The sequence below is a fragment of the Bombina bombina genome, chromosome 5, assembly GCF_027579735.1.
Source record: "Bombina bombina isolate aBomBom1 chromosome 5, aBomBom1.pri, whole genome shotgun sequence".
NCBI lineage: Eukaryota > Metazoa > Chordata > Amphibia > Anura > Bombinatoridae > Bombina > Bombina bombina.
The window spans coordinates 8,048,704-8,065,491 of record NC_069503.1 but is presented as its reverse complement, the minus strand read 5'-3'; the positions used below and the strand labels follow the sequence as shown (position 1 = coordinate 8,065,491).

The 16,788-nt window shown below is 39.9% G+C and overlaps 1 protein-coding gene across 1 annotated transcript in view; it reads right to left on the bottom strand.

Annotated features, from left to right (window-relative positions):
• Positions 1 to 16,788, bottom strand: part of AGAP3 (ArfGAP with GTPase domain, ankyrin repeat and PH domain 3) — a 1,006,220-nt gene that overhangs the window by 208,803 nt on the left and 780,629 nt on the right. The window contains exon 11 of the mRNA XM_053713235.1: positions 15,258 to 15,422. Within this exon, the coding sequence (XP_053569210.1) occupies positions 15,258 to 15,422 (165 nt within the window). The remainder of the gene's footprint in view (positions 1 to 15,257; positions 15,423 to 16,788) is intronic.

Below are 16,788 nucleotides of genomic sequence, written 5' to 3'. Positions count from 1 at the left end.
ACTTGGCGTCCCTTGAGCGGGAGTTATAGGTTCTGACACGTGGGGAGAGCTAGATGGCATAACCTCCCTTTTGTCAGTCTCAGAAACCTCAGGTGATAAATCTTTAAAAGCCATAATATGGTCTTTATAACTTATAGAAAGGTCAGTGCATTTGGTACACATTCTAAGAGGGGGTTCCACAATGGCTTCTAAACATAATGAACAAGGAGTTTTCTCTATGTCAGACATGTTTAACAGACTAGTAATGAGACCAGCAAGCTTGGAAAACACTTTAATAAATGTAAAAAAAGCAATAATAAAAAACGGTACTGTGCCTTTAAGAGAAAAAAACTACCACATAAACTGCAAAACAGTGAAAAAAAGTAGTAAACTCTACGAAATTTTTACTGTGTGTATAAGGGACTAAAGCAGCATTACACCCACTTGCAAATGGATGATTAACCCCTCAGGCCCAAAAACGAATTAGAAAAACATTAAACCTGTTAACAAACAGTCAAACACACTGCCACAGCCCTGCTGTGGCTCCTACCTGCCCTTAAAATTGATTTTTGCAGGAACAAAACCCTCTATAGAGGTCCTATAAGCCAGAGGACTCCTTCAGGGAAGCTGGATTTCTCAGACTGAAAACGAAAATAGGCCCCTCCCACCATGCACTCAAAGTCAGAGGGCCTTAAAAAAGTACTCCTAGGAGTAATCTAACAAGCCATGTGGAAATTAGGCCCCAAATAAAGATTTATCAGCCTCAGAGAAAAAACGTTTTTATTTATAAATCATGCAAACGTTTTTACACTAAGTAATATAGGTTTTAACATGAATATTATCCCTTTTTGCAAGCATGATCCCAGTTGTTGTTAAATCACTGTATCAGGCTTACCTTAAATATACCAGACACTGTCAGCATTTTCTAGACCTTATCATCTCTCTAGAAAAAAATATACTGAACATACCTCAAAGCAGGCAATCTGCAGACCGTCCCCCCAACTTTAGTTTTCTTTCCATACTCTTCAGTTATGTGTGAGAACAGCAATGGACCTTAGTTACAAACCGCTAAGATCATCAAACCTCCAGGCAGAAGTCTTCTTCCAATTTCTGCCTGAGAGTAAAAACAGAACAACGCCGGTACCGTTTAAAAATAACAAACTTTTGATTGAAGGTAAAAACTACACTAAGTCACCACATCTCTCTTGATACTTCCTTTCTTGTCGAGAGCTGCAAGAGAATGACTGGGGGTGGCAGTTAGGGGAGGAGCTATATAGACAGCTCTGCTGTGGGTGTCCTCTTGCAGCTTCCTGTTGGGAAGGAGAATATCCCACAAGTAATGGATGAACCCGTGGACTGGATACACCTTTACAAGAGAAAATAGAACGATCTTACCAGAATCTATGCCATGGAACAGTAGCACGGCCTTTCAAGTGTGACAGATAGTAGCATCGCTTCTGGCATGGACTTGAGTGAAGAAAGCAGGCAGCGAAACTCATCAACGCTGATTGCTTATGGAGCTGTTAATATGAGTCGGGATGGTTTCGCAGAAAGACTCTCCCTGCATCTCCGGACTTTTACTTTCACCCAAGCTCTCACTGAGAGGCTGACAGGACCACTTAAAACTCCAGTCCCACTGCGAAGAGTACTACCCTCCATAAGAGACTACTCCGAAATCTTCTAACACTTCTCTGCCAACCTCCTGTGATGAAAGGCAAAGAATGACTGGGGGATGAGGGAAGTGGGGGAGGTATTTGAGCCTTTGGCTGGGGTGTTTTTGCCTCCTCCTGGTGGCCAGGTTCTGTATTTCCCACAAGTAATGAATGCAGCTGTGGCCTCTCCCCGTTAAGAAGGAAATCACTATACAGATTACACACATAAGGAGAGTAGAGAAAGAAGGTCTGTAAATCACTGTACAGATTACACACATAAGGAGTCCGCAGAGGAAAGGACTGTAAATCACTATACAGATTATGCCCATAAGGAGAGTAAAGAGGGAAGGTCTGTAAATCACTATACAGATTACACACATAAGGAGAGTACAGAGGGAAGGTCTGTAAATCACTATACAGATTACACACATAAGGAGAGTACAGAGGGAGGGTCTATAAATCACTATACAGATTACACACATAAGGAGAGTACAGAGGGAAGGTCTTTAAATCACTATACAGATTAAAAACATAAAGAGAATACAGAGGGAAGGTCTGGAAGTCACTATACAGATTACACACATAAGGAGTGTGCGGAGGTAAGGTCTGTAAGTAAATATACAGATTATGCAAATAAGGAGAGTACAGAGGGAAGGTCTGTAAATCACTATACAGATTACACACATAAGGAGAGTACAGAGGGAAGGTCTTGTCACTATACAGATTACACACATAAGGAGTGTGCGGAGGGAAGGTCTGTAAGTAAATATAAAGATTATGCAAACAGGGAGAGTACAGAGGGAAGGTCTGTAAATCACTATATAGATTACACACATAAGAAGAGTACAGAGAAAAAAGGTCTGCAAGTAACTATACAGATTGCACACATAAGAGTACCAAGGAAAAACATAATTTATGTAAGAACTTACCTGATAAATTCATTTCTTTCATATTAGCAAGAGTCCATGAGCTAGTGACGTATGGGATATACATTCCTACCAGGAGGGGCAAAGTTTCCCAAACCTCAAAATGCCTATAAATACACCCCTCACCACACCCACAAATCAGTTTAACGAATAGCCAAGAAGTGGGGTGATAAGAAAAAGTGTGAAAGCATAAAAAATAAGGAATTGGAATAATTGTGCTTTATACAAAAAAATCATAACCACCACAAAAAAAGGGCGGGCCTCATGGACTCTTGCTAATATGAAAGAAATGAATTTATCAGGTAAGTTCTTACATAAATTATGTTTTCTTTCATGTAATTAGCAAGAGTCCATAAGCTAGTGACGTATGGGATAATGACTACCCAAGATGTGGATCTTCCACGCAAGAGTCACTAGAGATGGAGGGATAAAATAAAGACAGCCAATTCCGCTGAAAATAATCCACACCCAAAATAAAGTTTAATTTCAAAAATATAAGCAGAAGATTCAAACTGAAACAGCTGCCTGAAGTACTTTTCTACCAAAAACAGCTTCAGAAGAAGAAAACACATCAAAATGGTAGAATTTAGTAAAAGTATGCAAAGAAGACCAAGTTGCAGCTTTGCAAATCTGATCAACCGAAGCTTCATTCTTAAATGCCCAGGAAGTAGAGACTGACCTAGTAGAATGAGCTGTAATCCTTTGAGGCGGAGTTTTGCCCGACTCAACATAAGCATGATGAATCAAAGATTTCAAACAAGATGCCAAAGAAATGGCAGAAGCTTTCTGGCCTTTTCTAGAACCGGAAAAGATGACAAATAGACTAGAAGTCTTTCGGAAAGTCTTAGTAGCTTCAACATAATATTTCAAAGCTCTAACAACATCCAAAGAATGCAATGATTTCTCCTTAGAATTCTTAGGATTAGGGCATAATGAAGGAACCACAATTTCTCTACTAATGTTGTTGGAATTCACAACCTTAGGTAAAAATTTAAAAGAAGTTCGCAACACCGCCTTATCCTGATGAAAAATCAGAAAAGGAGACTCACAAGAAAGAGCAGACAATTCAGAGACTCTTCTGGCAGAAGAGATGGCCAAAAGGAACAAAAACTTTCCAAGAAAGTAATTTAATGTCCAATGAATGCATAGGTTCAAACGGAGGAGCTTGAAGAGCCCCCAGAACCAAATTCAAACTCCAAGGAGGAGAAATTGACTTAATGACAGGTTTTATACGAACCAAGGCTTGTACAAAACAATGAATATCAGGAAGATTAGCAATCTTTCTGTGAAAAAGAACAGAAAGAGCAGAGATTTGACCTTTCAAGGAACTTGTGGACAAACCTTTATCTAAACCATCCTGAAGAAACTGTAAAATTCTCGGAATTCTAAAAGAATGCCAGGAAAAATGATGAGAAAGACACCAAGAAATATAAGTCTTCCAGACTCTATAATATATCTCTCTAGATACAGATTTACGAGACTGTAACATAGTATTAATCACAGAGTCAGAGAAACCTCTTTGACCAAGAATCAAGCGTTCAATCTCCATACCTTTAAATTTAAGGATTTGAGATCCTGATGGAAAAAAGGACCTTGCGACAGAAGGTCTGGTCTTAACGGAAGAGTCCACGGTTGGCAAGAGGCCATCCGGACAAGATCTGCATACCAAAACCTGTGAGGCCATGCTGGAGCTACCAGCAGAACAAACGAGCATTCCTTCAGAATCTTGGAGATTACTCTTGGAAGAAGAACTAGAGGCGGAAAGATATAGGCAGGATGATACTTCCAAGGAAGTGATAATGCATCCACTGCCTCCGCCTGAGGATCCCGGGATCTGGACAGATACCTGGGAAGTTTCTTGTTTAGATGAGAAGCCATCAGATCTATTTCTGGAAGTTACCACATTTGAACAATCTGAAGAAATACCTCTGGGTGAAGAGACCATTCGCCCAGATGCAACGTTTGGCGACTGAGATAATCCGCTTCCCAATTGTCTATACCTGGAATATGAACCGCAGAGATTAGACAGGAGCTGGATTCCGCCCAAACCAGAATTCGAGATACTTCTTTCATAGCCAGAGGACTGTGAGTCCCTCCTTGATGATTGATGTATGCCACAGTTGTGACATTGTCTGTCTGAAAACAAATGAACGATTTTCTCTTCAGAAGAGGCCAAGACTGAAGAGCTCTGAAAATTGCACAGAGTTCCAAAATATTGATCGGTAATCTCACCTTCTGAGATTCCCAAACCCCTTGTGCCGTCAGAGACCCCCACACAGCTCCCCAACCTGTAAGACTTGCATCTGTTGAAATTACAGTCCAGGTCGGAAGAACAAAAGAAGCCCCCTGAACTAAACGATGGTGATCTGTCCACCACGTCAGAGAGTGTCGTACAATCGGTTTTAAAGATATTAATTGAGATATCTTTGTGTAATCCCTGCACCATTGGTTCAGCATACAGAGCTGAAGAGGTCGCATGTGAAAATGAGCAAAGGGGATCGCGTCCGATGCAGCAGTCATAAGACCTAGAATTTCCATGCATAAGGCTACCGAAGGGAATGATTGTGACTGAAGGTTTCGACAAGCTGAAATCAATTTTAGACGTCTCTTGTCTGTTAAAGACAGAGTCATGGACACTGAATCTATCTGGAAACCCAAAAAGGTTACCCTTGTCTGAGGAATCAATGAACTTTTTAGTGAATTGATCCTCCAACCATGATCTTGAAGAAACAACAAAAGTCGATTCGTATGAAATTCTGCTAAATGTGAAGACTGAGCAAGTACCAAGATATCGTCCAAATAAGGAAATACCACAATACCCTGTTCTCTGATTACAGACAGAAGGGCACCGAGAACCTTTGTAAAAATTCTTGGAGCTGTTGCTAGGCCAAATGGCAGAGCCACAAACTGGTAATGCTTGTCCAGGAAAGAGAATCTCAGAAACTGATAGTGAGCTGGATGAATCGGAATATGCAGATATGCATCCTGTAAATCTATTGTAGACATATAATGCCTTTGCTGAACAAAAGGCAGGATAGTCCTTACAGTTACCATTTTGAATGTTGGTATCCTTACATAACGATTCAATATTTTTAGATCCAGAACTGGTCTGAAGGAATTCTCCTTCTTTGGTACAATGAAGAGATTCGAATAAAACCCCAGCCCCTGTTCCAGAACTGGAACTGGCATAATTACTCCAGCCAACTTTAGATCTGAAACACATTTCAGAAATGCTTGAGCTTTCGCTGGGTTTACTGGGACACGGGAAAGAAAAAATCTCTTTGCAGGAGGTCTTATCTTGAAACCAATTCTGTACCCTTCTGAAATAATGTTCTGAATCCAAAGATTGTGAACAGAATTGATCCAAATTTCTTTGAAAAAACTTAATCTGCCCCCTACCAGCTGAGCTGGAATGAGGGCCGCACCTTCATGTGGACTTAGAAGATGGCTTTGCTTTTCTAGAAGGCTTGGATTTATTCCAGACTGGAGATGGTTTCCAAACTGAAACTGCTCCTGAGGATGAAGGATCAGGCTTTTGTTCTTTGTTGAAACGAAAGGAACAAAAACGATTATTAGCCCTGTTTTTACCCTTAGATTTTTTATCCTGTGGTAAAAAAGTTCCTTTCCCACCAGTAACAGTTGAGATAATAGAATCTAACTGAGAACCAAATAATTTATTACCCTGGAAAGAAAGGGAAAGTAGAGTCGATTTAGAAGACATATCAGCATTCCAAGTTTTAAGCCATAAAGCTCTTCTAGCTAAAATAGCTAGAGACATAAACCTGACATCAACTCTGATAATATCAAAAATGGCATCACAGATAAAATTATTAGCATGTTGAAGAAGAATAATAATGTTATAAGAATCATGATCTGTTACTTGTTGCGCTAAAGTTTCCAACCAAAAAAGTTGAAGCTGCAGCAACATCCGCCAAAGATATAGCAGGTCTAAGAAGATTACCTGAACACAAATAAGCTTTTCTTAGAAAGGATTCAATTTTCCTATCTAAAGGATCCTTAAAGGAAGTACCATCTGCCGTAGGAATAGTAGTACGTTTAGCAAGGGTAGAGATAGCCCCATCAACTTTAGGGATTTTGTCCCAAAACTCTAATCTGTCAGACGGCACAGGATATAATTGCTTAAAACGTTTAGAAGAAGTAAATGAATTACCCAAATTATTCCATTCCCTGGAAATTACTTCAGAAATAGCACCAGGAACAGGAAAAACTTCTGGAATAACTACAGGAGATTTAAAGACCTTGTCTAAACGTTTAGATTTAGTATCAAGAGGACCAGAATCCTCAATTTCTAACGCAATTAGGACTTCTTTAAGTAAAGAACGAATAAATTCCATTTTAAATAAATATGAAGATTTATCAGCATCAACCTCTGAAACAGAATCCTCTGAACCAGAAGAATCATTAGAATCAGAATGATGATGTTCATTTAAAAATTCATCTGGATAAAGAGAAGTTTTAAAAGACTTTTTATGTTTACTAGAAGGAGGAATAACAGACATAGCCTTCTTAATGGATTCAGAAACAAAATCTCTTATGTTATCAGGAACACTCTGAACATTAGATGTTGATGGAACTGCAACAGGTAATGGTGTTTTACTAAAGGAAATATTTTCTGCATTAACAAGTTTGTCATGACATTTAATACAAACAACAGCTGGAGGAACAGCTACCAAAAGTTTACAGCAGATACACTTAGCTTTGGTAGTTCCAGCACCAGGCAGCGATTTTCCTGAAGTATCTTCTGACTCAGATGCAACATGAGACATCTTGCAATATGTAAGAGAAAAAACAACATATAAAGCAAAATTGATAAAATTACTTAAATGACAGTTTCAGGAATGGGAAAAAATGCCAAAGAAAAAGCTTCTAGCAACCAGAAGCAATGAAAAATGAGACTTAAATAATGTGGAGACAAAAGCGACGCCCATATTTTTTTTTAGCGCCAAATAAGACGCCCACATTATTTGGCGCCTAAATGCTTTTGGCGCCAAAAATGACGCCACATCCGGAACGCCGACATTTTTGGCGCAAAAGAACGTCAAAAAATGATGCAACTTCCGGCGACACGTATGACGCCGGAAACAGAAAAGATTTTTTGCGCCAAAAAAGTCTGCGCCAAGAATGACGCAATAAAATGAAGCATTTTCAGCCCCCGCGAGCCTAGCAGCCCACAGGGAAAAAGTCAGATTTTTTAAGGTAAGAAAAAATGATTGATTCAAATGCATTATCCCAAATATGAAACTGACTGTCTGAAATAAGGAACGTTGAACATCCTGAGTCAAGGCAAATAAATGTTTGAATACATATATTTAGAACTTTATAAAAAAGCGCCCAACCATAGCTTAGAGTGTCACAGAAAATAAGATTTACTTACCCCAGGACACTCGTCTACATGTTGTAGAAAGCCAAACCAGTACTGAAACGAGAATCAGTAGAGGTAATGGTATATATAAGAGTATATCGTCGATCTGAAAAGGGAGGTAAGAGATGAATCTCTACGACCGATAACAGAGAACCTATGAAATAGACCCCGTAGAAGGAGATCACTGCATTCAAATAGGCAATACTCTCCTCACATCCCTCTGACATTCACTGCACGCTGAGAGGAAAACCGGGCTCCAACCTGCTGCGGAGCGCATATCAATGTAGAATCTAGCACAAACTTACTTCACCACCTCCATAGGAGGCAAAGTTTGTAAAACTGATTTGTGGGTGTGGTGAGGGGTGTATTTATAGGCATTTTAAGGTTTGGGAAACTTTGCCCCTCCTGGTAGGAATGTATATCCCATACGTCACTAGCTCATGGACTCTTGCTAATTACATGAAAGAAAGTCTGTACAGTCTATAAATCCCTATACAGATTACTCCCATAAGGATAGTACAGAGGGAAGGTCTGTAAATCACTATACAGATTACTCACATAAAAAGAATACAAAGGGAAGGTCTGTAAATCACTATACAGATTACTCACATAAAGAGAATACAGAGGGAAGGTCTGTCAATAACTATACAGATTACACACATAAGAGTACAGAAGGAAAATCTATAAGTAACTATACAGCTTACACACATAAGGAGAGTACAGAGGGAAGGTCTATAAGTGACTATACAGATTACACACATAAGGAGAGTACAGAGGGAAGGTCTATAAGTAACTATACAGATTACACACATAAGGAGAGTACAGAGAGAAGGTCTGTAAATCACTATACAGATTATACACATAAGAGTACAGAAGGAAAATCTATAAGTAACTATACAGTTTACACACATAAGGAGAGTACAGAGGGAAGGTCTATAAGTAACTATACAGATTACACACATAAGGAGAGTACAGAGGGAAGGTCTGTAAGTAACTATACAGATTACACACATAAGGAGAGTACAGAGGGAAGGTCTATAAGTAACTATACAGATTACACACATAAGGAGAATACAGAGGGAAGGTCTATAAGTAACTATACAGATTACTCACATAAGGAGAATACAGAGGGAAGGTCTGTCAATAACTATACAGATTACACACATAAGGAGAGTACAGAGGGAAGGTTTATAAGTGACTATACAGATTACACACATAAGGAGAGTACAGAAGGAAAATATATAAGTAACTATACAGCTTACACACGTAAGGAGAGTACAGAGGGAAGGTCTATAAGTAACTATACAGATTACACACATAAGGAGAGTACAGAGAGAAGGTCTGTAAATCACTATACAGATTATACACATAAGAGTACAGAAGGAAAATCTATAAGTAACTATACAGCTTACACACATAAGGAGAGTACAGAGGGAAGGTCTATAAGTGGCTATACAGATTACACACATAAGGAGAGTACATAGGAAAGGTCTATAAGTAACTATACAGATTACACACATAAGGTGAGTACAGAGGGAGGGTCTGTAAGTAACTATACAGATTACACACATAAGGAGAGTACAGAGGGAAGGTCTATAAATCACTATACAGATTACTCACATAAGAAGAATACAGAGGGAAGGTCTGTAAATCACTATACAGATTTGTGACGAAACCAATCTCGCCACTGTACATTGGAGGGCCTGTTATGGAACATTATTTGGGCTGGAGGTACATGGGCTTAAGGATACCCAGAGACTGCATGGAAATATGGAATTTTATATACTGGACACCCCATGTACTTTCATAACTCTGTCTTATGTCTATTTCACCCTGTATCCATAAATACAGGATGGGTACAGGGTGTGAGTGCCCCTTGTGGGAGCAATTGTGACTCTATAAACCAAGTGGGCATAAAAGACTTTATAGCTAATAAGAACTGTTCCTATATTCTGTAATAAGATGTATTCTATGTATGTTGAAGATCTGATTGTGTCTCAGGAGTCTGTCTGGGTAAACTGATTGTGTCCTTGTGTGATTATGTTAACTAAACTGCCCAACATCAGATTGTCTGAGTAAACGTTCTTCCCTAGTTAATTAACTTAATATGTTAATCTGTTTTACCTGTGAATAGACAATTGTTAGAGGTTTGATGCATTGTTCATATGTTTGCTTTACTGTTTAACCAATGCCCTCTGTCACCTGAAGCCAGGGTTATATTCAACCCCCCCATCTGGGGTCAAAACCTGTATAAATACTAGGCATTCAGCCTTTAATAAATATATTATTTTTTAAACCTGAAATGTGGAGCTTGTTCTCATGTTTGCAGGGAAACTGATCGAGGTTGTGAAGTGCTGATTCTGTATGCAGGACATTGTTCATCTGGTGTTAACCCTTGGTACACTGTTGGTACCGTAACATTGGTGGCAAGCGACGGGATTGATCCTACAGCCAGAAGGACAGCTACAGGAGACACCATTCCGTGGATTTACAAGTTGGGGGCAACGCATGTACCAGTACAGCGACCCTAAAAGCAACAGAATGGAACCAGCGGTGTTATATGAGGAGGAGGACCTGGATGGCCGGGATGCATTAAGGTACCAGGCCCTGGATAATGTACAATACCAGCAGGGTAAGAGTCTCCCCAGTGAAGAGCAGCGGTTGCAGAAGCAAGTGGCCCTGCGGATGCCCTTCCTGGGAGAGCAGCCCCTGGAGGAATGGGTGAAGGCACTAGAGCACCGGGTATGGCAGGAGCTATGGCTGGAGGATGCCTACCAGGCGCTCTGGTGGTATATGGCACAGTATATACTCTGGACAGCTGAGCATGACAAACCAGAGGGAGAGGAGTTTGATGGTCCTGGCTTGTTATGGGAGTCCTTTGCAGAGCCTGACTTTGGGAGCCCTGCACAGACCAGACTTCAGGACATTTTCTATGAGAGGGAGGCTAGGCATGACTGGGCTGACCCCCATGAAGTAGAGCCAGACCTGGCTCACTTAGCAGCCCTGGAGTGGGAACTAGAGCAGGACTACAGAGATCTCTTCCACTCCATTGGGAAGGCTCAGCAGGACAGCAAGGTGAAAGACCCAGATCCAGACCCATTCAGATGGGAAGATATTGTGGAGATTTACTGGGAAGGACCCCAGGTGGCCGGTGGAGATGGGACCGAGGTCTCTCCACCGGTCCTGCAGGGAATTGGGAGCCCAGACTCCATTCCCCAGCGGCAGGCTGATTTACAGGGGGCAGAGACAGTTGGTCCTGTCCCCCAGCAGCAGAGTGATATACAGGGAATTGGGAGCCCAGACTCCATTCCCCAGCGGCAGCTTAACGCATCAGGGGGAGACAGTAAGCCCCACAACTGTGCAGATGGGACCGTGGTCTCTGCCCTTACAGCACAGGGGGTAGGGACAGCTGGTCCTGTCCCCCAGCAACAGGGCTGTTTAGCCAAAGGGGAGATGATCGGTCTCCACCTCCAGCAGCACAGCTATGTATCCAAAGGGGAGACAGTCGGTCTCCCCCTCCAGCAACCAGGCTCCCACCAGGCTACTTCCAAGGTAGTGCTGGCACCCGGGCAGAGTACAGCTGGTCTCTGCCCACCTCGCAACCCACCAATTCAGCGTACCAGTCCCCCACACAGCTGTGGTGAGGCACCTGGACATGGACAAGTTTTCCCCGTACTCAGGTGTAGTAACCATTTATTGTGGGTGGGCTGTACTACTAATTGTGTTTTATGGGTGGGTTGCTGGACTAACCAGGGCACTGACCGGCAGGAGGTCAGATACCCTGTTAGTCTGTTTGGAAAAGGGGAGAGATGTGACGAAACCAATCTCGCCACTGTACATTGGAGGGCCTGTTATGGAACATTCTTTGGGCTGGAGGTACATGGGCTTAAGGATACCCAGAGACTGCATGGAAATATGGAATTTTATATGCTGGACACCCCATGTACTTTCATAACTCTGTCTTATGTCTATGTCACCCTGTATCCATAAATACAGGATGGGTACAGGGTGTGAGTGCCCCTTGTGGAAGCAATTGTGACTCTATAAGCCAAGTGGGCATAAAAGACTTTATAGCTAATAAGAACTGTTCCTATATTCTGTAATAAGATGTTTTCTATGTATGTTTAAGATCTGATTGTGTCTCAGGAGTCTGTCTAGGTAAACTGATTGTGTCCTTGTGTGATTATGTTAACTAGACTGCCCAACATCAGATTGTCTGAGTACTTAATATGTTAATCTGTTTTACCTGTGAATAGACAATTGTTAGAGGTTTGATGCATTGTTCATATGTTTGCTTTACTGTTTAACCAATGCCCTCTGTAACCTGAAGCCAGGGTTATATTCAACCCCCCCATCTGGGGTCAAAACCTGTATAAATACTAGGCATTCAGCCTTTAATAAATATATTCTTTTTTTAAACCTGAAATGTGGAGCTTGGTCTCATGTTTGCAGGGAAACTGATCGAGGTTGTGAAGTGCTGATTCTGTATGCAGGACATTGTTCATCTGGTGTTAACCCTTGGTACACTGTTGGTACCGTAACAAGATTATTCACATAAAGAGAATACAGAGGGAAGGTCTGTCAATAACTATACAGATTACACACATAAGGAGAGTACAGGGGGAAGATCTGTATGTAACTATACAGATTACACACAAAAGGAGTCCTCGGAGGGAAGGTCTATAAGTAACTATACAGATTAGACACATAAATAGAGTACAGAGGGAAGGTCTGTAAATCACTATACAGATTACGCGCATAAGGAGAATACAGAGGGAAGGTCTGGAAGTCACTATACAGATTACACACATAAGGAGAGTACAGAGGGTAGGGTCTGTAAGTAAATATACAGATTACGCACATAAGGAGAGTACAGAGGGAAGGTCTGTAAATCACTATATAAATTAAGCACATAAGAAGAGTACAGAGAAAAAAGGTCTGTAAGTTACTATACAAATTACACAGGAAAGGTCTGTAATGTCTATAAGTCCCTATACAGATTACTCCCATAAGGATAGTACAGAGGGAAGGTCTGTAAGTCACTATTCAGATTACTCACATAAGAAGCGTACAAAGGGAAGGTCTGTAAATCACTATACAGATTACGCACATAAAGAGAGTACAAAGGGGAGGTTTATAACACACTATACAGATTACTCACATAAGGATTGTGTGAAGGGAAGGTCTATAAATCACTATACAGTTTACACACATAAGGAGAGTACAGAGGGAAGATCTGTAAATCACTATACAGATTACACACATAAGGAGAGTACAGAGGGAAGGTCTATAAATCCCTATACAGATTACTCACATAAGGAGAGTACAGAGGAAAGGTCTGTAAGCAACTATACAGATTACACACATAAGGAGAGTACAGAGGAAAGGTCTGTAAGCAACTATACAGATTACACACATAAAAGTACAGAGGTAAGGTCTGTAAATCACTATATAGATTACGCACATAAAGAGTACAGAGGGAAGGTCTATAAATCACTATACAGATTACTCACATAAGTAGAATATAGAGGGAAGGTCTGTCAATAACTATACAGATTACACACATAAGGAGAGAAAAGGGGAATGTCTGTAAGAAACTATACATCTTACGCACATAAGGAGAGTACAGAGGGAAGGTCTGTAAGTAACTATACAGATTACACACATAAGGGGAGTACAGAGGGAAGGTCTGTAAGTAACTATAAAGATTACACACATAAGGAGAGTACAGATGGAAGGTCTGTAAGTAACTATACAGGTTACGCACATAAGGAGAGTACAGAGGGAAGGTCTGTAAGTAACTATACAGCTTATGCACATAAGGAGAATACAGAGGGAAGGTCTGTAAGTAACTATATATATTAAGCACATAAGGAGAGTACAGAGGGAAGGTCTATAAGTAACTATACAGATTACACACATAAAGAGAGTACAGAGGGAAGCTCTATAAATAACTATACTGATTACACAGATAAGGAGAGTACAGCGGGAAGGTCTGTAAGTAAATATACAGATTACACACATAAGGAGAGTACAGAGGGAAGGTCTGTAAGACACTATATAGATTACGCACAAAAGGAGAGTACAGAGGGAAGGACTGTAAGTAACTATACAGATTACACACATAAGGAAAGTACACAGGGAAGGTCTGTAAGTCACTATATAGATTACACACATAAGGAGAGTACAGAGGGAAGGTCTGTAAATCACTATACAGATTATGCACAAAAGGAGAGTACAGAGGGAAGGTCTATAAATAACTATACAGCTTACACACATAAGGAGAGTACAGAGGGAAGGTCTATAAGTGACTATACTGATTACGCACATAAGGAGAGTACAGAGGGAAGGTCTGTAAGTAAATATACATATTACACACATAAGGAGAGTACAGAGGGAAGGTCTGGAAGTCACTATATAGATTGCGCACATAAAGAGTACAGAGGGAAGGTCTGTAAATCACTATACAGATTACACACATAAGGAGAGTACAGAGGGAAGGTCTGTAAATCACTATACAGATTACACACATAAGGAGAGTACAGAGGGAAGGTCTGTAAGTCACCATACAGATTACACACATAAAGAGAGTACAGAGGGAAGGTCTATAAGTAACTATACAGATTACACACATAAGGAGAGCACAGAGGGAAGGTCTGTAAAACACTATACAGATTACACACATAAGGAGAGTACAGAGGGAAGGACTAAATAGCTATATAGATTACACACATAAGGAGAGTACAGAGGGAAGGTCTGTAAGTAACTATACAGATTACACACATAAGGAGAGTACAGAGGGAAGGTCTATAAGTAACTATACAAATTACACACATAAGGAGAGTACAGAGGGAAGGTCTGTAAGTCACCATACAGATTACACACATAAGGAGAGTACAGAGGGAAGGTCTATAAGTAACTATACAGATTACACACATAAGGAGAGCACAGAGGGAAGGTCTGTAAAACACTATACAGATTACACACATAAGGAGAGTACAGAGGGAAGGTCTATAAGTGACTATACAGATTAAATACATAAGGAGAATACAGAGGGAAGGTCTATAAGTAACTATACAGCTTACACACATAAGGAGAGCACAGAGGGAAGGTCTGTAAAACACTATACAGATTACACACATAAGGAGAGTACAGAGGGAAGGACTAAATAGCTATATAGATTACACACATAAGGAGTGTGTGAAGGGAAAATCTGTAAAATGGGAATGACCAGTTTTATAAACCTGTCCTTAAGTATATTACTGAATATATACTGTATATATATATTTCAAAAAGTTGTTCAAATTTTTGTCTCACCTGTGGGGTTATCGACCCATTGCTCGCCGCTGCACACAGAAAAGGATCTCTGGGTCATGAGGCTGGCACTGCCAATACTGTCACTTTTACTGAAAGTAGAAAGGCTCAGACCACTGACCGATCGCTCAGACGGCAAACAGTTATTGGTATTAGACAGAGAGGCCCCTGCAAACAGATCAGACACCATGAATATCTGGATACACATCATGCCTTAAGATACATCCAGGGTTAGGACAAACTGTTACACACAACATACATCAGGGGTTATGATGCACAGCTACACGAGATACATAAGGATTTATGATGCACTGCATATTAAATATTGTAGATAAGTGGGTATCAAAGAAGAAGCTTTATGTGAAAAGCGCGTCAGGGGAATGTCTGGAGAGCTTAATTTGCTTAATGATATACTTATAGAATGTAAATAGAAGTTACTTATATTCGCAAATTCAATTCCAGCCTAACGGGAAGTGAGAGCTACCACATCCCAACATATCATAGCATCGTATATTGAGATAACACTATAGATATCCTGCATTTGCAGGAACATAGAATTAATGAGCTACAATATCTACTGCGTATACTTCTATATTACTATCACTACTACTGTTAAGTGAAAGTGTTTTTATCTACTGCGTATACTTCTATATTACTATCACTACTACTGTTAAGCGTAAGTGTTTTTATCTACTGCGTATACTTCTATATTACTATCACTACTACTGTAAAGCGTAAGTGTTTTTATCTACTGCGTATACTTCTATATTACTATCACTACTACTGTTAAGCGAAAGTGTTTTTATCTACTGCGTATACTTCTATATTACTATCACTACTACTGTTAAGCGTAAGTGTTTTTATCTACTGCGTATACTTCTATATTACTATCACTACTACTGTTAAGCGTAAGTGTTTTTATCTACTGCGTATACTTCTATATTACTATCACTACTACTGTTAAGCGTAAGTGTTTTTATCTACTGCGTATACTTCTATATTACTATCACTACTACTGTTAAGCGTAAGTGTTTTTATCTACTGCGTATACTTCTATATTACTATCACTACTACTGTTAAGCGTAAGTGTTTTTATCTACTGCGTATGCTTCTATATTACTATCACTACTACTGTTAAGCGTAAGTGTTTTTATCTACTGCGTATACTTCTATATTACTATCACTACTACTGTTAACCATAAGTGTTTTTATCTACTGCGTATACTTCTATATTACTATCACTACTACTGTTAACCATAAGTGTTTTTATCTACTGCGTATACTTCTATATTACTATCACTACTACTGTTAAGCGTAAGTGTTTTTATCTACTGCGTATACTTCTATATTACTATCACTACTACTGTAAAGCGTAAGTGTTTTTATCTACTGCGTATACTTCTATATTACTATCACTACTACTGTTAAGCGTAAGTGTTTTTATCTACTGCGTATACTTCTATATTACTATCACTACTACTGTTAAGCGTAAGTGTTTTTATCTACTGCGTATACTTCTATATTACTATCACTA